Here is a 23,246-nt window from a genome sequence, read left to right as displayed (position 1 = left end):
CTGAACCAGCAGCACGACGAGGGAACGAAGGTGTCACGAACGGTTACACGCGGAAGCGAACCAGGGCCAGCTTGTGGGGATGCCCACCGCATTCCTACGTGGCTGCGGCGCACGTGGCGGCTGTCCGTGCGCGCAAGACTCGCACGTGCGACACCCGAGGCCCGCCCGCCCTACTTATGACGCGTCCGCTCGACGCGTCGTGGGTACGAGTCGAAGACGCACGGAAGCCAGACGGAGATGGATGGGAACTCGAGCAGGAAGATAGTGAACTGATCGTCCTGGATATGGGATCCGCCGAGCGTGCGCCGGCCGAGGAGCGGGAGAGTATGCCCGGCACGAGTGTTACGCTGACCGTACGTGTCGTGTCTCACACGCAGGGTCTCGAGACCGATACGCCCATGATGAAGCTAGGAGATATGGTCATGATGGGCCAGTGGGACGAGCTGCTCGGCAGCGAGATTGTGCTGTGCCAGGGTATGTGCGTGCATCTTACACACAGAACCTACGAATACAGCAGAGGATGCAATTTGGCAGCCAGTTCACGCGTCCATGGAAGGCCTGGCCAGTGGCGCGAGCAGTACTAGCACGCGGTGCATTGCCTTTACGCCTGTACGGTCCCAGCAGGACGCCATGTTCGATACCCCGTCGCACCTGCCGGCCACCGATGACCTTCCACGCGATTTTGACGAGGACATGCCCCTCGCATGGCATGCGCGAACGTCATAGCTGAGACATGCATGCCCTAGAGTGGCGCAGCACACGCTGTGCCGGCGCCCGAAGCGGGTCGTTCCCGATCTGTGCCCCGATCGTGCAGACTTGCCGCGCCTCCATTCCACGCGCCTTTCGCTCGAACACGAATGAGCGAGACGCCGAGGGAAGAGCCAGATACGTCCGCGACTAAAGGCCTGTGTATCCGAGGTAGAGCCCAGCGCGAGTCGGAGCGTGCGCCGAGTCACGATGAGGCCGTGCCCTGGTTCCTGTGCCCACCTCCGCGAGCGAGTGATGGCGACGCCACGTGGGGCCTCGGCGTAGAGTGCACGGAGGATGTCAGCCCGGCGCTGCAAGACAAGCTTGCACGATTTCATGAGCTCAAGGCGCAGGGAACACACTTTAATGAGGCGCTCATGCGGAACCGCGCCTTTCACAACCCCCGCATCCATGCCAAGCTCGTCGAATGGGCGAGCCTCGATGAGCACGGCTCGAATTACAGCGCGATCGCCGCGGCGCAAGGTACGGCGCCTTCGTGGGATGCGGCGGATGCAGAGTTGTTGCGCCATGGCACGGCTTCGGCACTAGGTACGTCGCCTGTCCTGACACCAGCGGCTGAGCAGCGGCAGTACGCCGAGGCGCGCGCCCGTACGCAGTCCCGGACCCACATTCCCTTTGCGCATGCACGAGTGAACGACTAGGGTTGTCTATATTGGAAAAGAAGCAGCTTTTCGCGGCCGCTCCCGCGGCTCGGGGGCGTCAGAGCTGCGCGCTTGGGCGGCGTTGGTGTGGCATTGGGCGCCGAGCGCTTGCCGAGGGGTAGGCGCGGCGTGTGCGCAGCCGAAGCGGGGGCGGACCGCGCAGGTGAGGGCGACGTGCCGGGCAGCACGACGTGCCGTGGGCGCGTCGCCGAGGCAAACTGGAAGCGCTGGAACCAGGTGTGGCGGCGTGTCATATCGTCCTGCTCGTCGGAGTGGCCGGGCGTCCATGCAAGAGCTTGGCACGCCGTCGCAGGCGTGCTGGTGGGCCGCTGCGCCGCGGCCATGGGCGAGCTGGGCGGCGACGATACAGGGCTCGATACGGCAGCATCGACCTCGCTGGCAGCGCGCCGCGGCGAGGTGAGTGGCGATGCAGGAGCGGCGTGGCGCTCGGGCGTGGGCGGCTCACTGTGGTGCGGTGAGGTCAGTGGCGACGCATTCGCTTCGGCCTTGGCAGACACAGCGGCATCGCCCGAGGCCAGCGAGCTGGGCGAGGTGCACGGCGAGTCGGCCTGTGCGTCGGTGGTATCGAAGAGGGAGTCGGCTGTACTGCACGACGAGTCAGCTCGTGCGTCGAGCGACGGCGGCGATGGCGCTGGCGCTGGGCGAAAAAAGGCGCGCAGCGTCGGCTGAGCCGGTGGGGTGGGGGCGGAAGCGGCCGGCTGCATGCGCGGCTGTAGCACGTCGGTAAAGCGCCGGCGCGTAATGGGGCACATGTCACCACATGCAATCGCGCGCGCGACGTCGTCTGCGAGCGGCGCGCCGATGCACGCGAGAACGTCCGGCGCGACGTCTTTCGGGAGCGGATGAAGTGTGGACATGGCGCCATCGCCGCGAGGATCCCAGACGCGCTGGTGCTGGAATGTAAAGTCGGCGCGAGTAAATGCGTCCGCGTACGTGGGCGGTACCTGCCACTTGCCCTCGAGGCGCAGGGACTGCAAGAGGCGCTCCACGGTGGCGTACTTGCGCAGAAGGCGGTGCGCGCTGCGCAGGCCCATGCCAGTGATCGATGGCAGGTAGTCGCACCCTGAGAGGATGGCCATGTGGCGGAACTCGCGGTCGCTCCATCCTGCGAGCGAGGGCTGTGTGACGTGCGCGAGGTGCGCGCGCTGGATTTCGACGCAGTGGCCGTAGGTATCCATCTTGAACAGCACGCGGCGGCAGCCAAAGACGAGCAGGTCCGAGTCCTCGCTGATGACGCCGTCGATGAGGCCCATCTGCTCGAGGTAGGTGAGCTGGGCATCGGCCTCGTAGGGCGCGACCAGGTAGGGAATGCCGTGGCTGCGGAGCACCTGGATGAGCTCCCGCGCCATGTGCGGCGTAATGTCGACGCTGCGCACAAACGCTTCGCGCGCCTCAGAGAGACGCTTCTGTGCATACAGCGCGAGTCCACGCTGCCGGTGCTCGGCACGCCGCCTGGGTCAGCACGGCATACGTACGATTCACGCTCGGCTTCGGTGCCGGACTTGCTGGGCAGCGGCCCACCATCAAACACAACGTACGGCTTCACGCCATAGTGCTGGAGCATGCGGATCCGGTGCATCGCGTACGCGACGTAGCGCGTCGTCGGGCGACCGAGCGCCAGGTCCATGGCGCAGGCATAAGCGCCACGGTGCAGCCACACGTAGCCGTCGATGCCTAGCGTGCGACCTCGAAACGCCTCTACGTGGGTCTCATGCTTCTGTCAGTGTCGCAACGCACCTGTATGTCCTTGAGGAGGGGCAGCAACCCCTGGATCCCCATCGTAGCGCGGCGCGTGTGCCTGCGACCGCGAGCGGCGCGCGCGCGCTTTGATCACGTGATAGAAGGAAGAGTGCAGCGATCGCACTCACGGCGCCGCCTGTCCCCGCCGCACCATGAAGCTCGTCAGGTACGTGTGCATGCTAATGCGAGATTCTTGATGAAGCTTAACAATGAGAGCGTCACGATTGAGCTCAAGAATGGTACGATTGTGCATGGCACTGTCACAGGTACGTGGACGAGACTTACGCAGGTGTCGACGTGCAGATGAACACGCACCTCAAGGCGGTAAAAATGACGGTGCGGGGCAGCGATCCCGTCTCGCTGGACACGCTATCGATCCGCGGTAACAACACGCGGTACTGGATACTGCCGGATGCGCTCCCTCTTGACACTCTCCTTGTGGACGATGCGCCGCGGCCGAAGGGCAAGCGCAAGGATGACGCGCCGCGCGGACGGGCAGACCGCGGGCGTGGTGGTCGTGGCCGCGGCGGGCGTGGCCGCGGCCGTGGGCGCCCCTGAGCCACCTGCCTTGCCAGTGATCGGCCCATGTGCCTCTTCGCCATGGCCATGCCATGGGCTCTTCGGCCTGCGTGCCGTATTGGGCGTGCCACTCGCGGCGCCTGCCTATACCGACCTGTACTGTTGTAGCGCTATATAAAGACCGCAGTCGCTGTGAGCGACGCCAGGGAGCGGGCCTGCGCCGCCGGGCGGAGGGTGTGTGTGGGAAATATGCGCGGCGGCGGAAAAGGGCGGCCGTCGTCGGCCGCCATTGCTTCCGACGATGAGCACGCTCGCGGACATCAAGGTGTTTTGTGGTAGGTGCACGTATCTGACCGCAGGCTCGAGCCACCCGGAGCTCGCACAGCTGATATGCAGGCGGTAGGTGCGCGGACGCTGACCCCAGGCTGGGCGTGCCGCTCGGCCAGTCGAGCGTATCGAAGAACGATGCGGGCGAGCTGCAGGTGCGCATGCACGAGTCGGTGCGTGAGCACGACGTGTACATTATCAACACGTCGTGCGTGTCGTACGACCAGAAGGGCCACCCCGTGAGCCCCAACACCTCGCTCATGGAGCTGCTGATCATGATCAATGCGTGCAAGACGGCGAGCGCGCGGCGTGTCACGGCGGTGATCCCCCACTTTTTCTATGCGCGCCAAGACAAGAAGGACAAGAGCCGTGCGCCGATCTCGGCGCGCCTGATCGCCAACATGCTCGAGACGGCCGGCTGTGACCATGTGATTGTACGTCGCGGCCACTCACACAGACCATGGACCTGCACGCATCGCAGATCCAGGGCTTCTTCAATGTGCCCGTGGACAACCTGTACTCGGAGCCAGCCGCGCTGCAGTATGTGCGCGAGATGCTCGACATCGACCGCATCGTCATTGTGTCACCGGACGCCGGCGGCGCCAAGCGGTAGGTTCCCACCACTGACGCAGTGCGACGGCAATTGCGGACCAGCTGGGCGTCGACTTTGCGCTCTTCCACAAGGAGCGGAAAAAGGCCAACGAGGTCTCGCGTATGGTCCTCGTAGGCGATGCGCGCGGCAAGATTGCCGTGCTCGTCGACGACATGGCCGACACGTGCGGCACGCTCGACCTCGCGGCGCAGCGCCTCAAGGAGTGTGGTGCTGACCGCGTGCTGGCGATCGTCACGCACGGTATCCTCTCAGCGCCCGCGCTCGAGCGTATCTCGAAGAGCAGCCTCGAGACACTCGTGGTAACGAACACGCTCCCTCAGACGGCCAACAAGACAAAGTGCCGCAAGATTGAGGAAATCGACATTAGCCATCTGCTTGCAGAGACGATCCGGCGCTCACACTACGGTGAGAGTGTCTCGGTGCTCTTCTCGCAGATCCCCTACGACACGATCCAGCCGTACCGCCATGGCGCCGACACGCCGTCTGCGAGCCCGCCGCGGTCTACGACGTCGTCGCCTGTGGCGGCAGGCCTCGCAGCGGCGACGGCGCCCGTCATGTCCGCGGACAAGGAGGCGACGCAGCATGCCGTGATAGCGCCGAGCCCGCTACGCCGCGAGACGCTTCGCCACGAATAGCTAGAAAAGTACAGGGCTATGATGTGGTAGATATCTCTGCATCTTCGGGACGCACTCGGAAGGGCAGGGGCCGCGCATGCTTGCGCAGCTGCTCGCCACTGCGCCGCGGCGCGGTGCGCCCGGGCGGGCGGGGCGTCTCGTCGCTGGACGCGGGTTTCGCGGCAGGCGCCGCATTATGGATGAGCTGCCGCCAGCGCATGCGCGGCCGGTGCGGCCCTGCGGGCGGCGCCGGTACGTCAGCCGTACGCTGGTCCTCCATCGGACCAAGCAGGCCGCCAAACAGGTCCTCGATGAGCGCGGCCGAGTTCATGCGGCAGTATGTGTGCCGCGGCTGTGACGCATCGTGAGAAAAGGAGTGCACAAGCGAGCTTCGCCGCTGCGACGAGAGCGCATGCGCCTCGTCTTGCCTGACAAACTCTGGCTTGACCGCCGTGCTGTGGTACAGGAGCGGGAGCGGGAGCATGAAGTGCCACTCGAGGCCCCGGCACGGCTCGTCGAGGCCCGCTGAGGGCGACGACAAATCAGAGCCGGACGAGGGCAAGCGCGAGTTGCGCTCGCCCGCCTGCAGGCTTGCAGGATCGAGCATGCCCTGCTGGATGCCGGGTACGACGTAGGAGTGAGTGCCATCGAGGTACGTCACTTCTATCGTTACGCGCAGCAGCGCATTGCACGAGCAGTTGTCGAGGAGGAACTGGCGCGACTCGCGCCGCGTATGGCTCCCTGCTGCACTAGTTAGGCGGGGCGCATACTCGGCTAGGTTCAGGCTGAGCGAGCCAAACTTCTGGCGCGAATCGGCGTGGCCTTCGTCCGTCTGCCGGCGGTACACGCGAAGCCGAATGCGCGAAGGGCGCAGCCGGCCTGCCGACGACTCGCTCCGGGTCGAGCGGATGCTGTCCGAGTCCTTCGTCTCGCCTTCAGCGTCAGGGCGCCCCACGCCTATGCGCACGACCGACTCGATGCGCGTGTCCCACTGGACTGAGTGGCCCTGCACACCTAGGAAACACGTCTGTCCAGATGCCGTGTGGTGCGGGACGACCGCAAATATGGAGCTGCCCGTGCCGTTGGATGTGATGGAGCGCGCACGCGATCGCATGCGCCGCGAAGGCGCTGGCGCATGGGCGCCCGCATCGTCGGCGGAGAGGGTATCCATGAGCCGCTGCGCCGTGCCCGACTCGTCGCGCGTTGCAGCCGGGCGGAGGTACTCAGGCGAGTCTGCGACATGCCTTCGGGGCGACGACTCCGGCGTCCATAGCGCCGCGGGCGAGTGCGGTCGCTCGGCGTCGACGGGCGAAGTCCATGCGCCGCGTCGGTCATCTGCGATCGCAGAGGCCGAGTCCACCGCGGGCGACTCGGGGTCCTCCTGTGCGCGCGCAATGACGTCCGCCTGTGTGATTGTCATGGAGCGCTCCATGCCATCGTCGTGATCTTCGTCGACTGAGGCGAGGCTGGCCAGTGTCTTACGAGCGTGGCCCACCGAGTGCTTTATATGCCAATCGAGCGAAAACTCGCCGGCGACTAGCGGTACGTGAATGAGCTCATGCACATGCACGCACACCTGAAAGTGTGCATGCCGTGTGCTGAGCGGGAAGGGGCCCAGCAGCGCGCGCCGAGCCATACCGACACCGCGGCAGCGTCCGCGGGGCACGACGCCCTTGCACAGATCACTATCACGTGCACTACTCTTTCTCCTCCACTACCACGTGCTTGCGCGCCGCCTTCGGCTTCTTGGTGCCGCTCTTCGTGTGCCGGCGGCGGCGGTCCTCCTTGACGCGCCGTGCCTCGGTCATGGTGTGCTGCAGCTTCTGGGCCGTGCGTATAGGCTTGGGCACGTGGCGCTGGCGCTCAATCTTCGCCACATCGCCGACTGAGTTCCAGCGGGCGCGCAGCGCCTGCGCGTACTCGCGGCTCGCGCGCTCGCGCGCATTGACGATGCCCAGCTTGTCGCTGGCGCGATGTTTCCATAGCCGCACGTTGCCATCATCGGAGCCACTCAGCACGAAGCGCGCATCGAGCGTGTAGGTCACGGCAAACACTTTCTGCATGCGCTTCGTATGGTACACGTCGCGCGAGCGCGCGCCTTTTCCGACGTCCCAGAGGCGCACAGTGCGGTCGTATGAGCCAGTAACGAGGCTCTGCCCGGTGGGTGCCCAGTCGACGGACATGACGGCGCCGACGTGCCCCTTGTAGATCTGCGTCGCGGACGAGAGATTCCGCATGTCGAACGTGTACATGTTGTGGTCCTCGCTCGCAACGGCAAAGGTCGTTGGCTCCACGGGCGACCATGCTATGTCGTTGGCGCGCATCTTGGGTCAGTCAGCAGTACGCACCGTTAGCACCACCTTGTGCAAGGGCTGGCCACTGCGCACGTCGTACAGCGTGACACCTCGGTCCGTGCCGGCGCTGGCCAGCACATCCGTTTCGCTCTGGTTGTAGCGCACCACATGCACGGCGTCCACACCCATGGACATGTCGAGCAGGGGGTCCGAGCCGCCGCCGCGGTTCATGTCCCAAATCTGCACCGTGCTCGACGCCGACGCAAACCGCGGAAGGTGCGCATGGTGCGAGAGCGAGTGGAACGCCGTCTTGCCATTGTACACGGTCAGCGGCTCACTCGCAGGCTGCTCGCGGGGACGCAGACTGAACAGGTCTGCATCGCGCGCACCCGACGCCTCGTCGTCGTCGCTCTCCTCCGCATACTCGGCGTAGTCGCCCAGACCCTCCGGCACAGGGTCCGCCTTCCACACCTTGACGGTGCGGTCTGTCGAGCATGACAGCATGCGCTTCGATGCGGCACCACTTCCGAACGACAGGGGTGAAATGCACAGCGATTGGATGATGCCCGCATGCGCACGGGGGTATGTGAAGATGCAGCGCTGGTGGTTTAGATCCCATAGCCGGATATCGCCATCGCCGCTGCCACTGGCCAGCACGTCTAGGCGCTTCGGATGACGTGCAAGCGCATACACGCCATCAATATGCCCTTCGAGCGCCGCCACAAACGGCTTGGCAAACAGCCGGTCAAGCTTGGCCGCATTCAGGGCACGTGTGTACTCTCGTGGCTTGTCAAAGGGGTGCATGGTCGGGTCTAGATTCCGCTGCACCGGCGCAGCATCGCCTAGCCGGGCCGGCGTATGGTCGTCCAGCGAACGCGTCAGCGCTTTAATTTTCTGGCGTCAGCATCTACACGACGCACCATCAGCCAGAGCGAACGACAGCGTCGACTGGGCGCGCGCCACATTTTTTTGGGTGCCACGTGCTGCGGCCTACCGGCCGCGCGCGGCGACCCCGCTCTACACCGTCCGCGTCCTGATGACCTCGGTGATTGAGATGCCTGGTGACGCAGTGGCAGCGACGGCCTCGGGGCACAAGTACAGGTACGTGATCCATTCTAAGGCAGTGTGATTCTCCCGACGTATAATGAGCGCGAGAACCTGCCGATCATCGTGTTCCTGCTGTGCCGCATGTTCCAGCAGCAGGGCCTCAACTATGAGATTGTGATTGTGGACGACAACTCGCCGGACGGCACCCAGACGATTGCGCGCCAGCTGGCTGCGCTGTACGGTCCCGAGCATATCGTGCTCCGCCCGCGCGCGGGCAAGCTGGGTTTGGGGTACGTGCCGTGTGTCTTACGCCAGGACCGCCTACATCCACGGCCTCGAGTCGTGCACGGGCGACTTTGTGGTCATCATGGACGCAGATTTCTCGCACCACCCGAAATTCATCCCCGACATGATTGCGAAGCAGATCCACACGAACGCTGATATTGTGCAGGGTACGCGCTACTCGGGCCCGTCGACGGGCGCGGGTGTGTACGGCTGGGACCTGAAGCGCAAGCTTGTAAGCCGCGGCGCAAACGTGCTCGCGAGCTTTGTGCTTGACCCGCGCACGACGGACGTCACGGGCAGCTTCCGGCTGTACAAGCGTGCGGTCCTCCAAACGCTCATCACCCAAGTCAAGTCCAAGGGCTACGTATTCCAGATGGAGATCCTCGTGCGCGCCAAGGCGATGGGCTACTCGGTCGAAGAGGTGGCGATCACCTTCTGCGATCGGGTGTATGGAGAGAGCAAGCTGGGCGGCGACGAGATTGTTGGCTATGCCAGGGGCGTGTGGCAGCTCTTTGTAGGCATTTAAATACGAGTTATTTACTTGTACTGGTAAAAGCCACCCTTCTCAGGGGTCTTGCGACCCAGACGGCCCTCCTGGATCAGCTTGGTGAGCATCGGCGACTCGGTCACCAGGTCGGCGGGCAGGTGCTCCGAGCCGGCGCAGGTCTCGCGCCAGCCCTTGGCGATGTGCTCCATTGTGTCGAGGCCGACCAGGTCAGCAAGCTCAAAGGGACCCATGGGGTAGCCGGCACCCAGCTTCATGGCCGTGTCGACGTCCTCGGGCGAAGCCACACCCCGCTCCACAAGACGGATCGCCTCGAGCTGGTAGGGCACCAGCAGGCGGTTCACGATGAAACCGGGCGAGTCAATGCACGTCACAGGCACCTTGCCCATGCGCTTGGCCACCTCGACGAGCGCGGCGTGGGTCTCGTCGTTGGTCTGCTCCGTGCGCACAATCTCAATCAGCTTCATCTGCGGCACAGGGTTGAACGCGTGGAAACCGCCAAACTGCTGCTGGCGCTTCGTCGCCTTCGCCACGTCAGTGATACTCAGCGACGAGGTGTTGCTTGCGAAGATCGCCTCCGCGGGCGCCTTGCTCTCCAGGAAGGCGAACAGGTCCTGCTTGATCTTCATGTTCTCAATGATGGCCTCAATTACCAGGTCAGTCGACTCCACGGCCTTCGAGGCGTCCGTGGTCACCGTGATCGAGTCGACCACGCCCTTTACAAAGGCCTCCTGCTCCTCCGCCGACTTGTCAGTCATCTTCTTCTTGGCGATGCGGGAGAGCGACTTGGAGATGATGTTCTGGCCATTCGTCAAAGCCTTGTCGGTCACATCCGCCAGTGTCACGTTGTACTGGCCAACGTGAGCCAGAACCTGCGCAATGCCAGCGCCCATCAGACCGGCACCGAAGCTGCATGTCAGCCGTAGAGTCCACGTACACAGTGACGTTCTTGATCTCCTTCTGGGCAGCCATCTGCGCAGTCAGCATTGCCATTTGACCATTCCACCTACCGAGGTCGAGAAAGAACGGGCCGCACTGGCCGTGCGGGCAGCAACAGCCGCGCGAGCACCAACAGTAGCGAACATCGACATGGGGAACGAGGGGAACCAACCGGGCGCCGCGCTCGTCGCCCACCGGCCCCGACTTTACCGATCTCGGCCGAAATTGTACGAGTTGGCTCGTGCACACTACCTACGACAAGGGAACGTTCCACTTCCACCGGTCCTCCTGGTAGCCCGCTACCGTGTCCGTGAGGAGAATCTCGCGTCGCTTTTGTACATAAGCCGTCACTAGTGTCAGGTTCACAAACGTACAGTCAGTCACTTTCTGGCGCATCGCAGGGATCGTCTCGCGCTCGATCGGCATCTCAAGCTGGCCCGACAGCTCTTCGACAGCCCGCTCAAGGTCGCGTTGGTTGTCCTCGAATAGCTCCGTCATATTGTTCCGCTCGAGGTAGTACACCATACAGTAGGTCCATTTCAACGTCATACGGCACTCACTTAGCGTATCAGCAGCCTTCTTGAGGAACTGCACCTCGATCCACGTAAGATCGGACGTGCGCTGCATTTCCTCCATCTTCTTCTCGATGCGCAGGTACAGTTGGTGATCCAGCCTTGCAGACTGCTCATGGTTGGCATAGCGGTTAAAATAGTGCAAGTATCTCTCCAGAGACGCCCGGCTCTTGGCTTGAGCATCACGGGCATTCGCCCCAGACTTCTCGTCGTACCGGTTGCATTGGTACCAGTTGTTCCCATGCTCCGACCATGGACCCGAACAGATCCAGCAAAACTCGTACTTACATTTTCTGCAAGTCATATGATTGCAGCCGCCATTCTTTTCGATCGTAGAGATGCACTTGGGGCACTCTTTCGTATTGGCGCTGATCCAATTTGCCGTCTCGCTGTCATCTTCGCATTTCTTCAGCCACAACCGCACGATCGAGCAAATAACAGGATGGTGTGCGGCCACACCACATCCGAAGCAGAACCAGTGCCCACAATCGCAGCGCACAGAGGGCACCACCGTATGGAGTTGCTTCTTCGACACACCGCACTCCACCGCAAGTTCACAGTCCGGCGCAGGGCACCACCGAAGCGCGGGGTTGTCGTCCACATAGGCCCGGTCCAGCAAGAGACGGTATCTGTGGAAAAGCCTAGGCGGTAGCAGCTTAGACATAGTATCTTCATCCACAATCAGTTTACAGTGGCGGTTCATACACTGGATTCGTCGGCTCTCACCTTCCTCGCGGACCTTTTGTTCCACGTATTGGGTATAACATTCTGTACAGTAGCGGTGCCCGCAAGGAAGCGATGTCGTCATTATCATTCCACCATAGTCGTCCGATGACATGCAGCAAATCTCACATGTAAAGTCGCTCATCTCGAGCATGCGTGGGCATGCAGGGTTGTCCAGTACGCCGGCCTCCCACTTAACGCGCTCAGTGTCATCCATGTACTGCTCAATGAGCCGTTCCTTGTTCCATTGGAAATGGCGCAAGAGCACGGCTGCGTCGTGTGCTGGGACCATAAACATCCCTGCAATATGTTCAATCTCCTTCTGCTGCATGGCCTCAATGCCAGCGATCGTAAGACAGCGGAAATCGACTTCATATGGCTTCTTTTGCCGGACGTCAGATATGGAATGGTCAAGAAATACCCCATCATCAGAAATCACGTCGAATTGGTCCTCATTCATATCATCCGTGTCCATGTTCTCGCGGCTACCTCCGCTCAGGTTATCATATTCGGCATCCCCCGAATCGGAGTAGTCCGTCGTTCCGTATCCATCATACGTCTAGCTAGTCAGAATCTCATCAAAGTACGTACAAAATCATCATAGTTGGACATGATCGGCACCAACGTTCCGGGTTACGGACACAGCCAGCTGCAAGGTCACGCACTCCGTGTGGCGAACCGATCAACGCGTAGCTAGGACGGCCACTATGTGGAGCAGCACCCTGTTGATAGTGTGAGCCTGACTAAGGGCTCGTGGCACATCCTTGTGATGCACGTGATATGATATAGTTTTGGACAGAGCTGAGACAACCGCAGCGTAACACGGAGCGAGAGAATCCTAGCGACCACGAAGTTCTGGTACTCACCTCAAGGTACGCATGCCATGCCCGGGGAGGTGATATGTCCATGGTCCTTGCCCATGTGGGTTGACTGGATGTTTTGCTTGTCGCTTCCCTGGTGCTCGTTCTTGGAAGAATGATGCTAACATGAACAGATGCCTACCCATCTCACTAAGACTAGGAAGCACCGTGGTAACGTTTCGGCAGGTCACGGTCGTATCGGCAAGCACCGCAAGCACCCCGGTGGTCGCGGTCTGGCCGGTGGTTTCCACCACCACCGTACCAACTTCGACAAGTACCACCCTGGTTACTTCGGTAAGGTCGGTATGCGCCACTACCACCTGCTGCGCAACCCCCAGCACAAGCCTATTATCAACCTGGACAAGCTCTGGACCCTTGTGCCCGCTGACCTGCGCCGCAGCGTGACCGCCGAGTCGACGGAAGTCCCCGTCATTGACACTCTCGCCGCGGGCTACGGCAAGGTCCTCGGTAAGGGCCGTCTCCCCCAGCTGCCCGTGATTGTGAAGGCGCGCTGGGTCTCGGCTCTGGCTGAGAAGAAGATCAAGGAGGTCGGCGGTGTCGTCAAGCTGGTTGCGTAAATGATGGCTTCGGTGACCGAGCATCTTGGATTTCGGCGACGTGTCGCATACATACACTGGAGCGCTCTTCGGGGGCGTTTGTGTATATCATATGACCCAAAAGAACGTAGGATGTCTTAGATTGTCCGACACATCTATGGATATGTTAGATTTGGTATGCCACCATGGTAGGGTGCGCCAGTCAGTAGGCCAAAGGCCTCCTGTACTCGGGCAGTCATTGTATATAGCCATCCAGACAGGTTGAAGGGGATATCTACCCCATCTACCTAGGCTCACGAGTGTGAGGAACTACATGGCCGTTTTTGAGATCAGGCTCTTGTCTAAACTTAGTTCGACAGGATGGTGATCTCGACATCCACACCCGGCTCAAGGGCAGTGGAAGTGATCTGCTTGACCACCTCGCTGGGCGAGTGCAGGTCAATCAGACGCTTGTGGATGCGAAGCTCGTAGTGGTCCCAGGTCTTCGAACCCTCACCGCAAGGCGACTTGCGGGTAGTGTGCGTCAACACCTTGGTCGGAAGACGCACGGGACCCTTGACGTGAAGCTTCTTGTCCTTCGAACGGTTCACAAGGTCGCTGCACACTACAATGTTAGTAAAGAGTATACATACTCTTCTCGAGGCTCTTCACGTTACGCGACGTGAGAGTGATGCGGATCTTGTGAAGCTTCACAGGGGCCACAGGGGCATCGACATCCTTGTCCTTGGCGACGTAGCTCATTTTCAAATGTACTTTGGAACCAGCGGTGACCAAGTGAGAGAAAGAATTCGCAAGAAACTTGCTCTTTACCAGGTGTCTGGGTCACGTGAAGTACAGCCTCACGTGTAGTACCCTGACCCCAGCATCGTACACCCTGATGACGCTGAAGAGCCGGTCGATGCAGCCACTCCAGCCACCCTCCGTGTGAGCATTTATACTCCCTGATAAGGGTGCATAAATACTTGAATGGTAGACTACTAGTAGTTTGTTCTATGTCCGTCAAGGGTGATTTCCCTTTATATCTGTAATGTTCATAGCAGGACGCAAGTGGGTAGTGTCCATGTAGCTCTTGGGCTTGTGAACCTCTACTGAAAGTTCATTGCATAGACTGTGGTTAAGTGTTTTGTCTGGCCGGTCGCAAAAAGCCTCACGGGATACGTGCCAGGCCGATGTACCGTCGAGTGGAGCTGTCTCCACTTCCCCGGTGGCTTGATCGTGAGAACCGCGGCCGCCAGCGTGCCTGCGCAAAGCTAGCAGACACTTGCTTCATAGGGCTTACGATGGACAACAGCTCAGAATCTGGGGAAGGCGATCAGCGGGAACGCGTCCTTGATACAGGAACTAGCGTGAATACAGCAGAACGCTCAGCTCAGGCCCAGGATGATGCAGGGACCATGGGAGTACAAGCGCTCCTGGAAGAGCTCCATTTGCAAGACGAGAAGGCGCTCCGAGAAGAGTTCATGCGACTGCAAGATGAGCGCGATTCTTTGGAAGATCAGTATCAGACCTTGCTATCCAAAGTGTCACAGATGCGGACAACACTAGGGGAGCGACTTCGGCAGGATGCGGTAGGTGGCTTTTTGTTGACCGGCAGGAGGAATTGGACAGACGAGAACAGCAGATTGAAAGGCTCACAGAGCAAGTGGGTGAGCAGGAGGCGACAACGTCCGCGCTCCAGCAGGAGTTGGGCATCGCACATGAGGAGTCTGCGAAGCTCGCATCAGAGATGGGCCAACTGCGTCGAGAACTAGAGCAGCAGGAGACGGAGGACCATACTGCTGAACTAGAACGTCTAAACGAACGCTGCAAGTCTCTGCAGGAGATGATAGACGCCCACCAAGTGGAAACGCAGCGCTGGGAGAGTGCCCTCATTGAGGAGCGGACTCTGAGGCAGGAACTGGAGACGCGGCAACGACAGCTCTTGCAGGAAAGAGATGAGGCAGAAGAGACCAGGCGTCAGGCACAGGCTGTGGCCGATCAGGAAAAGCAGGTGGCGCGACAGCTTCAGCAGGCGCTGGAAGAGTTGCAGTATGGTCAAGAGAGTGATCATCAGCGCATGGTCGATGAGATGCAGCAGAAAGCGGAAGCAGCGGAATCTGAGCTAGAGAACTACAAGCTGCGAATCGAACAGATGGAGTCCCATATGGACGAAGCGAATCAGGCTATGGGGCGGTGCGGGAGCTTGGAGCAGGAGGTCAAGGAGAAAACCCTGCTCATTGGTAAGCTACAGCATGAGGCTGTCATTTTAAATGAACATTTGACGGGGGCCCTGGGCCGTCTCCGGCGCGACTCGGCGGACGAGCAGATTGACCGGTACGCATGACTCAGTTAACATTAGTCGGCTCATGTCGAACCTGATCCTCCAGTTCCTCAGTGCGCCGCGTGCCGACACTCGACGCTATGAGATTCTGCGGCTGATGGCCTCTATTTTGCAGTGGAACGACGCGGAGCGCGAGAAGGCGGGCCTTCAGCGCCACAGTGACCGCTCCTCGGGCTATAATATCTTGGGATTGGGGGGACTCTTGTCATTCCACCCACGCCAGCCATCCCAGTCGGAGGAGAAGTCGCCTGGGGATGAGGTGCGTATACACTTGGCTCACACAGTCCGTTACCAACCTCTTTGTCGAGTTCCTATTGTCAGAGGTCGAGAGGGCCAAGGCGAGCACCGGTGCCACCAACGAGGCAAGCTCTGCGGAGGCACAGTCGTCCGGCGAGGCCTCAGCGGACCAGACTACGTTCGATCTCCACAGCCTATCGGATCTCGACCGCTCATTGCATTACACGTCTAAATCGACAAGTCATAGTGGAGCATAGTGGCACGTGCGACCAATCCGCCAAATTGGACAAATTCGTGGTAACTACGTGCGGACGCTAGACAGAAAGCGGCGTAATCGTTAGGTTCTTCGCCCACCATGCGGTTCTCTTTCCTTGCCGCCACCTTGTGTTTCTGTGCACTTGCATCTGCTGCGACTGTGCAAAAGCGCGGCGATGATGACGTACAGGCGAAGATTTACCTGATTCGACACGGCGAAAAGGTCAATGACGATACGGTAGGTCTCTCGTCTGCCGGCCAGCAGCGTGCTCAATGCGTTGCTGACCTATTTTCGCAGGAAGACAAGAAAGTGGACGCTATCATTACCCAAGATTTCAAGTCAGATGGATCGCGCATCCGTCCTTACGACACGGCCAAGCCGCTCGCCGACCGCCTGGGGCTGACTATTGACCACCACTGTGACCGCGACGATGACGACTGTGCAGCGGACACGGTCTCTGACGCCGCAAAGAACGGTGCCAAGACTATCCTGGTTTGCTGGGAACACGATGCGCTTAGTGACATTGCCGACAAACTCGGCATTGACGACCTCGACTACCCTGGTGATCGCTTCGACATTGTCTTCCAAATGTATGGCGGCGAGATGGACTCAATCTTCTCCGAGGGCTGCCCTGGTCTCGACGACAAATACCAGGGCTGGGTTGGCACGCGCAAGGACAACCTGATTGATGACGACAGCTGGGCTCATGGAGCTGGTAAGTAGGGTATAAGACTACGACCTGGAGCGAAAGAACTTGGCCATGGCCGCGATACTCGCGCCAAAGCGCTCATGTTCGTGTACCTGCGAGCGGATCCAGCCGGGAAGGCGCGAGGATATCTCGGGCCGTGCATACCGACGATCCAGGAGCAGAAAGGCGGCATAGTCGTCCTTGTGACGGATCGCTCGACCGAGCGACTGATTGACCGCGCGCATGCACAGATTCAGGTAAAGTTCTCGACCTGGATCCCGTCCCCCAGTCGCAGATGACTCCCTGCGCATGTAGCTCATGCGCTCCGCCAACTCGGGACTTTTCGAATGCGGAAACGGGAGGCCTACCATGACGACACAGCGGGCTAGGTTGTCCTGGAAATTAATGCCTTCTGACAGCTTGGCCCCGACCACGGCGAAAAGGATGGCCCCCTTGGGCGATGTGGGTGAGGGCGCTGTTATAGAGGCGGCATACTTTTGTAGGATAATATCCACCTGACTAGCCACCTTCGGCTCCGAATAGACCTGCTTCCGGCGCCCCAGGCGCTCCAGCGCGCCTGTCTGCCTCCAGTGCTTCCACGCAATCTCCAGCGATGCATACGATGGGAAGAAAACCACCATGCCATGGGGAATAATATTGCCATAGTTGCATAGGGCATGAGCCAATTCATCCAGCAGGGCCGGGCGCTGCCACGATTCATGCGTAAACTCGAGTGGCAGTCCCTTGGGTCCCGCATCGACGATAGCGCCCACAATGTGGTCTGGCGGCACAATGTGGCCACACGAAAAGGCCACAAACTTGTCCTTGGGCGAACCAGCCAGCAGCTGTGTCTGAAAGTCGGCGATCTGGATAAGCAGCAAAGACGTACGGGCTCCATTGTGCCTCCCGCGAGAAGCACGGCACGAGCCGCTTCGACAATGGGCTGAAACGCATCACTAGGGTTGAGCAGCAAAAACTTAAGACGCACTCCCGTGGCCTCCTTCATCAGCAGTACTCGCCCGTGTACGGCCCTGTTCGTCAAGGCCAATAAGAACGATTCCACAGCATGCATGGGATGCGTGCGGCCCTGTGGCTCGGTCGGATGATCCGCCTGGCCCAAGGACGTCTTGTCGGCATAGCCACTCACCTGCGGTTAGTCGGACAGTCTTACTTTTTTCGCAATGCGGGTTTGCTTGAGCCAATGCTCTAGTTTGACCAACTGCGCGATGAGTTTGGTTATACATACATTGATCTGGTCAGCCGTGCCGCCCAGTCGTGCGATTAGCTGGGCAGTGGTAAGCGATGGGAGGGGCTGCGCAGATGTAGTGACTTGCTCGCAAAAGGCCTGGAGAGCCCGCAGAAGCACTTGCAAAGTGCGCATATGCTCCTCATTTGAGCCCCTCAGCCGACTGGCAAAGCGCTGGAGATACCCATTTACCTGTGACAGAGCGGCGTCAATATGTGTCTGCGTCAGCTCTGCCGTGTAGGTGCTCAAAATCGTATCAATCAGGTTATGAGCCTCGTCGATCAGTACAATGCTGCCGTCCAACGACAGCTGCAGCGCCTCTCGGGCGTCGTGCTGCAGGAGCAGGTTGTACGGCAAAGTTACAATCTCGGCCTGCTGCACACTGTGCCTCGCGCCAAAGTACGGACATGTGTGCACCTGCTTGCCCAGTTGGACAAGCTCTTCCATGTCCTGGACTTCGGCTAGGGCGAGATCGCGGTAGGCATCAAGCTGGGCCTGGCCGGCCGCATCGCGTGGCGGCAAAAACTCACACCGCTTCGTGTTGCGGCCCTCCATCATTTCAAGGCAGCGTTCATTCATCGCTTCTGTGCCAAACATTCGGCCCCACCTGCGCACACCCTCGTGGACGCACATGTGCTGGCGACTGCCCAGGCCAATGCATCGCACAGGATCGTCTGCATGCCCAAAGGGTGTCTTCTTGAGCTCTTGCACTAGCTGCGCGAGCTGCGAGTGCGTTCGGCTAGCAAAGAAGATCTTGGGTTTCGTCTCCGGCTCTTTTACGACGCCGCTGGGCTGCTGACTCGCTTCGTAGGCCTGCATCATGCTGCGGACCTCGGGTGTTAAAAATATGTCGCCTGGTGCCGTGACAGGAGGCCTCAACGCCCTTGAGGTCGCCTCATCGTCATACTCGACCGGCAGGAAGTCGTCATCTGAGGGCGGGTCATCCTCTCGGCGTGAGCGCTTCGAAGGATGACGGGGCAACTCACGCCGAGAGCGCTGTTCTGCCAGACGCTCGCGTGCGAGTTTCAAATTGACTCGAAGCTGCTCCTCTTGCTGTTGAAGAGCATGGCGCTGCTTGGCCTCGTCATGCGCTACAACCCAGTCTGGTTCCTCGTGGTCATCATTTTGCGTCGCGGACTGTATTTCACCAATTTCATGACGCTGGCGATTCATCCGAAGCCAGGTAATTGTGCTGCATAGCAGACTGAGTGTCTTTCCTGTGCCGGTAGGGCTCTCAAACACCCCAAATTTACCCTGCTCGATGGCTTCGAACAAGGCCGTCATTAACGCGAGCTGAATTTCATAGGCCGTCGGATATGGGAAATGAAACTGCCGCGAACGTGTAGCGGCATCTTCCTGCTCACCTGAGCTCGTAAACCCGGGTGTTCGCAGTACTAGAGCCGTTCCTGGCATCTCCCTTAGGCACAGATTCAAGACGCGTCCGGTTCTACCAAGTGGAGGTTCGATATAAAGCAAGTCTTGAGCAGGTGTCTTTAATGAACTACTATGACGGGCCTTTACGGCCCAGACACCCCGCCTATATCCTGAAAGACTAATGGATGAAAATGGGATATCGTTCATTCCACAGTCACGCTCTTGGCCAGATTGCGAGGGAAATCCACGTCAACACCGGCCGCCGTGGCGAGGTGGTACGAGAGAAGTTGAAGAGGCAGGATGGTCAACAGGCCTTGCAGACAGTCTACCGTCAGCGGAACGCGCAGTGCGCGCGAATCTGCGGGAACATTCGTATCATCCTCGTTGCAAATTATGATAGGGTGGCCATTGCGAGCCGACACCTGACTCAAAGCCGTTTGCACCTTGGGGTAGAGCGAGTCCTTGGTCATAACGAGAATCACCGCCATGGCCTCATCAATTAGAGCGAGCGGGCCATGCTTCAATTCACCCGCCAGAATACCCTCCGAGTGCATGTAGCAGACCTCCTTGATTTTGAGGGCACCCTCTAGACACGTAGCATGCTGATAGCCACGGCCCATGATTAGCAGCGACTTCTCACTCGCAAGGACATTGTACGCTAGATCTTGGAATTGCTTGTCGTGCGTAAGGACCGTGCGGATCTGGTCAGGCAAGGCATGAAGACCGTCAATAATCTCGTGACGACGGGCCATTTTCGAAAGACGGTCCTCTGACAGCTGCACTGCCATCATAATCAAGGCAATGTACTGGGACGTGTATGCCTTGGTCGATGCGACACCAATCTCGGGGCCTGCGTTGATGTGCACACCACAGTGTGTTTCACGCGAGATGGTGCTGCCAACCGTATTGACAATACCCACGCACAATGCACCGCGACCAATGCAGTAGCGCAAAGCAAGAATTGTATCGGCTGTCTCACCCGACTGAGACACAAACACGCATACATCATCGCGGAAAATGGGCGAGTTGCGGTCCAAAAAGTCCGAGGCAAGCTCAATGGAGACAGGAATATCTGTTAGCTCCTCAAAGATGGCACGTGTGGCCAGACAAGAGTGGTAGCTCGTACCACACGCAATGAAAACAATTCGGCGGCAGCGGCGAATCACATTCAGGTACGCCATGAGACCACCTAGCTTCACCTGGCGTGTATCAAAGTTGACGCGGCCACGCATCGTGTTGACGACAGACTCGGGCTGCTCGTAAATCTCCTTCTGCATAAAGTGGTCGAACTGGCCCTTCATAATCTCAGCCAGCTCCATCTCCAGCGTCTCAATCGAGCGCGTCGACGAGAGGCCATCGTTGCGGCGAAGACGATGAATGTGCAACTCACCCTCAGCAATATGCGCAATGTCATCGTCCTCAAGGTACAGCACACGCTTCGTGTGTTCGACCACCGCTGAGGCGTCCGATGCAATAAAGTATTCAATCGGTTGCGGCAGACCATCCTCCGACAGGAACGCACGCGACTGCGAACGAATCAGCTTGTCAATACTACCCGCAGCGGGCGCCGCCGTCGCATTCTCAAAGTTGTGAATGTTTTGCAGGTTCGGCTGATTCTGGTAGCTGTCGTCATCCAACTGACCACCGAGCTGCACATCGACCGAGTCGACTTTGAGCTTCTTCTCCGTCTTCACACCGATGAGCAGGGGCGAGCCACGACGAGCAACGACCACTTCGCCGGGGAAGTACACTGACTTGAACACAAATGAGAATGCACCCTCAAGCTCCTTCACCGCACACCGAACCACCGTGTGGAAATCAGGCTTGCGGTTCTCCGGGTATGTGTCCCAGAAATACTTGATCAAGACAGCCACCACTTCCGTGTCGGTGTCCGTCTCGAATTTGTAGCCACGCTTTTCTAGAACAACCTTCAGTTCCCGATAGTTGGTGATAATACCGTTATGCACCAGGGTGAATTCGCCCTTAGGGTCGCTCTTATGCGGGTGACAGTTGAGAGGAGAGGGAGGGCCGTGGGTTGCCCAACGGGTGTGCGCCATGCCCGCATGAGACACAAAAGTCTTGTCCATATCCACTGAAGACTCAGCAATGTGCTTGCGGAGAGCAGCCACTTTCCCGACCTGTTTGAAAAGCAACACCTCCTTCTCCAAATCACCATCCACCGTCAGGCCAGCGCTATCATAACCACGGTATTCAAGACGCGCCAGCGCATTCACAAGAACATCGATAATGGAACGACGGTCCTAGCAGGAATCAGCATTTCATTGGACATACCTTCTCGACCAAGTAGTTCACGTAGGCAAAGATACCACACTGCTTGTGTCAGGTTCTGTTCTCGCCGTTGCATTGTTGCGCAGTTGCACCTGCACTGCCGCGCTGTTATACGTACCATAGCCACAATTGGATTGCGATTATGGTTCAAGAAAAAGCAATCCACCAGAGAATGGAACCCAAGCTGGTACTTTGAACTTGGGGTTGAGAGAACCTTTGTTAGAACGCTAGGAAGTCGCGTCGAGGCACGGGTGTGGCACACCCAGCCAACTCAGCCTCCACACAACGAGGTTCCACACAACTGGCTGGCATTGGTGGTCACATGGCCCAATAACGCTAGTTTTGCCTTGATTCTCCGAAACCAGTACATGATTGGCTGAATACCACCCGACCTAGACAATGTTGGTGTTGCTTTATGCAGGCAGTTGGACGCATCTATCTTTCCTTGCAGTACTAACCGGTGATATGCTGCACAACATAAGCGTGTCGATTGCGCATACATCTCTTTACGGACCGGGCTTTCTGCCGAATCGTACGCACGGTCCTTTGCTGCGATCTTATAGCGCGGGTTTTAAGCGGTTTTAGCTAAGACATTGTCAGATCCGAACTGCACTGGCACATAGATTAAGGCGCCAGGGCCTGTCTATCGCGATCCCCTACTCCCTATGTCGGACTCCGTCGTGGTCTCGTCGGTGATGATGGCGATGCCTGTGTCTTTCTTGCGGAGACCGTTCTCGTTCATGCCGCCGATGTGAACGTTCATATCTGTGATGCCGTGACCGCCGACGCTCCTGATCTTCTTGAGGTGCTGTGGGATACCGGCGTTTGGAAGGGTCAATGGGTGCAGCATTGGCACCCGTTCGTGCTACATCTCCTTCCTCTTTTGTAGATTTACCATCGGATAGGCCACGTCCCCTAACGTTAGTGTATCCAACGTACAGCATTCGCTCCATCGCCTCTTTTTCCGCCTGCTTTACATCCATGCGTTCTTTTCTCCGAGATTCGATGTCTTCTCGTTCTTGCTGTCCACGATTGTACCACTGAATATCCCGTCCCTCAGCCCACCGACCTTTAGGCGCATGCACGGAGTTGCCCAAATAATGGTCTCTTTGCTTGTCTTCGCGAACGATTTCCCATGAAAAATCAGCTTGGCCTCCGCGCGTGCCTCCGCGACTAGATGTCAGTAGCTGGTATTACATACTTCGATCCTTCCTGCATCCTCGTGCAGCGAGTCCTCTCGTTGTCGGCGTCTCAAAGTGGCACCGCACTATGACGCGTCGTGCGTTCTCGGCCGAGTACACCAACACTAATGGGACGCGCGCCACGGTCCTTTCCTCGCGCAACGGCCCCTGGGGCGGCCTCGCGTTTTGTTGAGGGAGTCATGATTTCTGCAGAGCCATCAAGTCTTGTACATTCACACATCAAAATCGAGCGTATTCATAAAAGTTCATCAGACAAAATGGGCGCGGCGCACCCAAAAATTCAGGACGATATGGCGCTGGCGCCACATATGGTATCCCCACGACCGTGGAAACGACACCGCAGCTGCATTGACGCCTTTCCCGATCTCGTTCAAAAGTCGAAAGATTCTAGGAAAACAACAGAGCCGCCCTTGGATGAAATCGAAGATGAGTTCGATTTGCCTTTAGACGCGGACTTTTTTGAATCACTGGACGAATCGTCGTGGCAACTTTTGGAGACAGGGTCACAACGTAACGACGCGAGCAATGCTGCGTCAAGCATCTCTGGTGATGCTCAACCATCTCCCGAGAGTGTACTGTCAAGCACTATTGGTTTTCAGAAAGCGAACG

General features: G+C 59.0%; 13 protein-coding genes and 1 pseudogene across 14 annotated transcripts; 7 read left to right on the top strand and 7 right to left on the bottom strand.

Moving 5' to 3' along the window:
- Positions 1 to 176: 176 nt before the first annotated feature.
- Positions 177 to 1,401, top strand: MSY001_0424 (uncharacterized protein; the record flags this gene model as incomplete). The annotated part of the gene is made up of 4 exons (XM_018885507.1): positions 177 to 461; positions 622 to 719; positions 815 to 1,300; positions 1,365 to 1,401. 4 exons carry the CDS (start codon positions 177 to 179, stop codon positions 1,399 to 1,401), a joined length of 906 nt encoding a protein of 301 aa, XP_018739056.1.
- Positions 1,402 to 1,467: 66 nt separating this feature from the next.
- MSY001_0423 (uncharacterized protein) lies at positions 1,468 to 3,209 on the bottom strand (the record flags this gene model as incomplete). Its single annotated transcript, XM_018885506.1, has 4 exons — positions 1,468 to 1,480; positions 1,566 to 2,882; positions 2,906 to 3,144; positions 3,168 to 3,209. 4 exons carry the CDS (start codon positions 3,207 to 3,209, stop codon positions 1,468 to 1,470), a joined length of 1,611 nt encoding a protein of 536 aa, XP_018739055.1.
- A 157-nt stretch (positions 3,210 to 3,366) lies between these two features.
- On the top strand, positions 3,367 to 3,728 carry MSY001_0422 (uncharacterized protein; the record flags this gene model as incomplete). The annotated part of the gene is made up of 2 exons (XM_018885505.1): positions 3,367 to 3,436; positions 3,460 to 3,728. The coding sequence occupies 2 exons, from the start codon at positions 3,367 to 3,369 to the stop codon at positions 3,726 to 3,728; spliced, it is 339 nt and encodes a 112-aa protein (XP_018739054.1).
- A 262-nt stretch (positions 3,729 to 3,990) lies between these two features.
- Positions 3,991 to 5,264, top strand: MSY001_0421 (uncharacterized protein; the record flags this gene model as incomplete). Its single annotated transcript, XM_018885504.1, has 4 exons — positions 3,991 to 4,088; positions 4,114 to 4,450; positions 4,474 to 4,596; positions 4,671 to 5,264. 4 exons carry the CDS (start codon positions 3,991 to 3,993, stop codon positions 5,262 to 5,264), a joined length of 1,152 nt encoding a protein of 383 aa, XP_018739053.1.
- A 1,676-nt stretch (positions 5,265 to 6,940) lies between these two features.
- Positions 6,941 to 8,502, bottom strand: MSY001_0420 (uncharacterized protein; the record flags this gene model as incomplete). Its single annotated transcript, XM_018885503.1, has 3 exons — positions 6,941 to 7,567; positions 7,592 to 8,431; positions 8,458 to 8,502. 3 exons carry the CDS (start codon positions 8,500 to 8,502, stop codon positions 6,941 to 6,943), a joined length of 1,512 nt encoding a protein of 503 aa, XP_018739052.1.
- Positions 8,503 to 8,573: 71 nt separating this feature from the next.
- ALG5.2 (Glucosyltransferase-like protein) lies at positions 8,574 to 9,395 on the top strand (the record flags this gene model as incomplete). The annotated part of the gene is made up of 3 exons (XM_018885502.1): positions 8,574 to 8,638; positions 8,662 to 8,874; positions 8,900 to 9,395. 3 exons carry the CDS (start codon positions 8,574 to 8,576, stop codon positions 9,393 to 9,395), a joined length of 774 nt encoding a protein of 257 aa, XP_018739051.1.
- An 11-nt stretch (positions 9,396 to 9,406) lies between these two features.
- On the bottom strand, positions 9,407 to 10,346 carry MSY001_0418 (uncharacterized protein; the record flags this gene model as incomplete). Its single annotated transcript, XM_018885501.1, has 2 exons — positions 9,407 to 10,283; positions 10,312 to 10,346. 2 exons carry the CDS (start codon positions 10,344 to 10,346, stop codon positions 9,407 to 9,409), a joined length of 912 nt encoding a protein of 303 aa, XP_018739050.1.
- A 219-nt stretch (positions 10,347 to 10,565) lies between these two features.
- Positions 10,566 to 11,139, bottom strand: MSY001_0417 (uncharacterized protein; the record flags this gene model as incomplete). The annotated part of the gene is given in 2 exon segments (XM_018885500.1): positions 10,566 to 11,090; positions 11,101 to 11,139. 2 exon segments carry the CDS (start codon positions 11,137 to 11,139, stop codon positions 10,566 to 10,568), a joined length of 564 nt encoding a protein of 187 aa, XP_018739049.1.
- A 1,463-nt stretch (positions 11,140 to 12,602) lies between these two features.
- MSY001_0416 (uncharacterized protein) lies at positions 12,603 to 13,046 on the top strand (the record flags this gene model as incomplete). The annotated part of the gene is made up of 1 exon (XM_018885499.1): positions 12,603 to 13,046. The coding sequence occupies one exon, from the start codon at positions 12,603 to 12,605 to the stop codon at positions 13,044 to 13,046; it is 444 nt and encodes a 147-aa protein (XP_018739048.1).
- Positions 13,047 to 13,372: 326 nt separating this feature from the next.
- MSY001_0415 (uncharacterized protein) lies at positions 13,373 to 13,766 on the bottom strand (the record flags this gene model as incomplete). The annotated part of the gene is made up of 2 exons (XM_018885497.1): positions 13,373 to 13,629; positions 13,658 to 13,766. 2 exons carry the CDS (start codon positions 13,764 to 13,766, stop codon positions 13,373 to 13,375), a joined length of 366 nt encoding a protein of 121 aa, XP_018739047.1.
- A 539-nt stretch (positions 13,767 to 14,305) lies between these two features.
- Positions 14,306 to 15,839, top strand: MSY001_0414 (uncharacterized protein; the record flags this gene model as incomplete). Its single annotated transcript, XM_018885496.1, has 4 exons — positions 14,306 to 14,593; positions 14,644 to 15,338; positions 15,400 to 15,604; positions 15,669 to 15,839. The coding sequence occupies 4 exons, from the start codon at positions 14,306 to 14,308 to the stop codon at positions 15,837 to 15,839; spliced, it is 1,359 nt and encodes a 452-aa protein (XP_018739046.1).
- Positions 15,840 to 15,937: 98 nt separating this feature from the next.
- MSY001_0413 lies at positions 15,938 to 16,561 on the top strand (annotated as a pseudogene). Its single transcript is given in 2 exon segments — positions 15,938 to 16,021; positions 16,028 to 16,561. Coding segments are annotated over 2 exon segments (618 nt in total).
- A 218-nt stretch (positions 16,562 to 16,779) lies between these two features.
- On the bottom strand, positions 16,780 to 18,945 carry MSY001_0412 (uncharacterized protein; the record flags this gene model as incomplete). Its single annotated transcript, XM_018885495.1, has 4 exons — positions 16,780 to 16,825; positions 16,860 to 17,392; positions 17,416 to 17,673; positions 17,773 to 18,945. 4 exons carry the CDS (start codon positions 18,943 to 18,945, stop codon positions 16,780 to 16,782), a joined length of 2,010 nt encoding a protein of 669 aa, XP_018739045.1.
- A 404-nt stretch (positions 18,946 to 19,349) lies between these two features.
- GFA1 (Glutamine-fructose-6-phosphate transaminase-like protein) lies at positions 19,350 to 21,747 on the bottom strand (the record flags this gene model as incomplete). Its single annotated transcript, XM_018885494.1, has 4 exons — positions 19,350 to 21,407; positions 21,439 to 21,477; positions 21,554 to 21,632; positions 21,698 to 21,747. 4 exons carry the CDS (start codon positions 21,745 to 21,747, stop codon positions 19,350 to 19,352), a joined length of 2,226 nt encoding a protein of 741 aa, XP_018739044.1.
- Positions 21,748 to 23,246: the final 1,499 nt, after the last annotated feature.

The sequence above is a fragment of the Malassezia sympodialis genome, genomic scaffold, assembly GCF_000349305.1.
Source record: "Malassezia sympodialis ATCC 42132 genomic scaffold, msy_sf_2, whole genome shotgun sequence".
In the NCBI taxonomy this organism is placed as follows: Eukaryota; Fungi; Basidiomycota; class Malasseziomycetes; order Malasseziales; family Malasseziaceae; genus Malassezia; species Malassezia sympodialis.
This window is presented reverse-complemented; position numbering and strand designations above follow the sequence as displayed.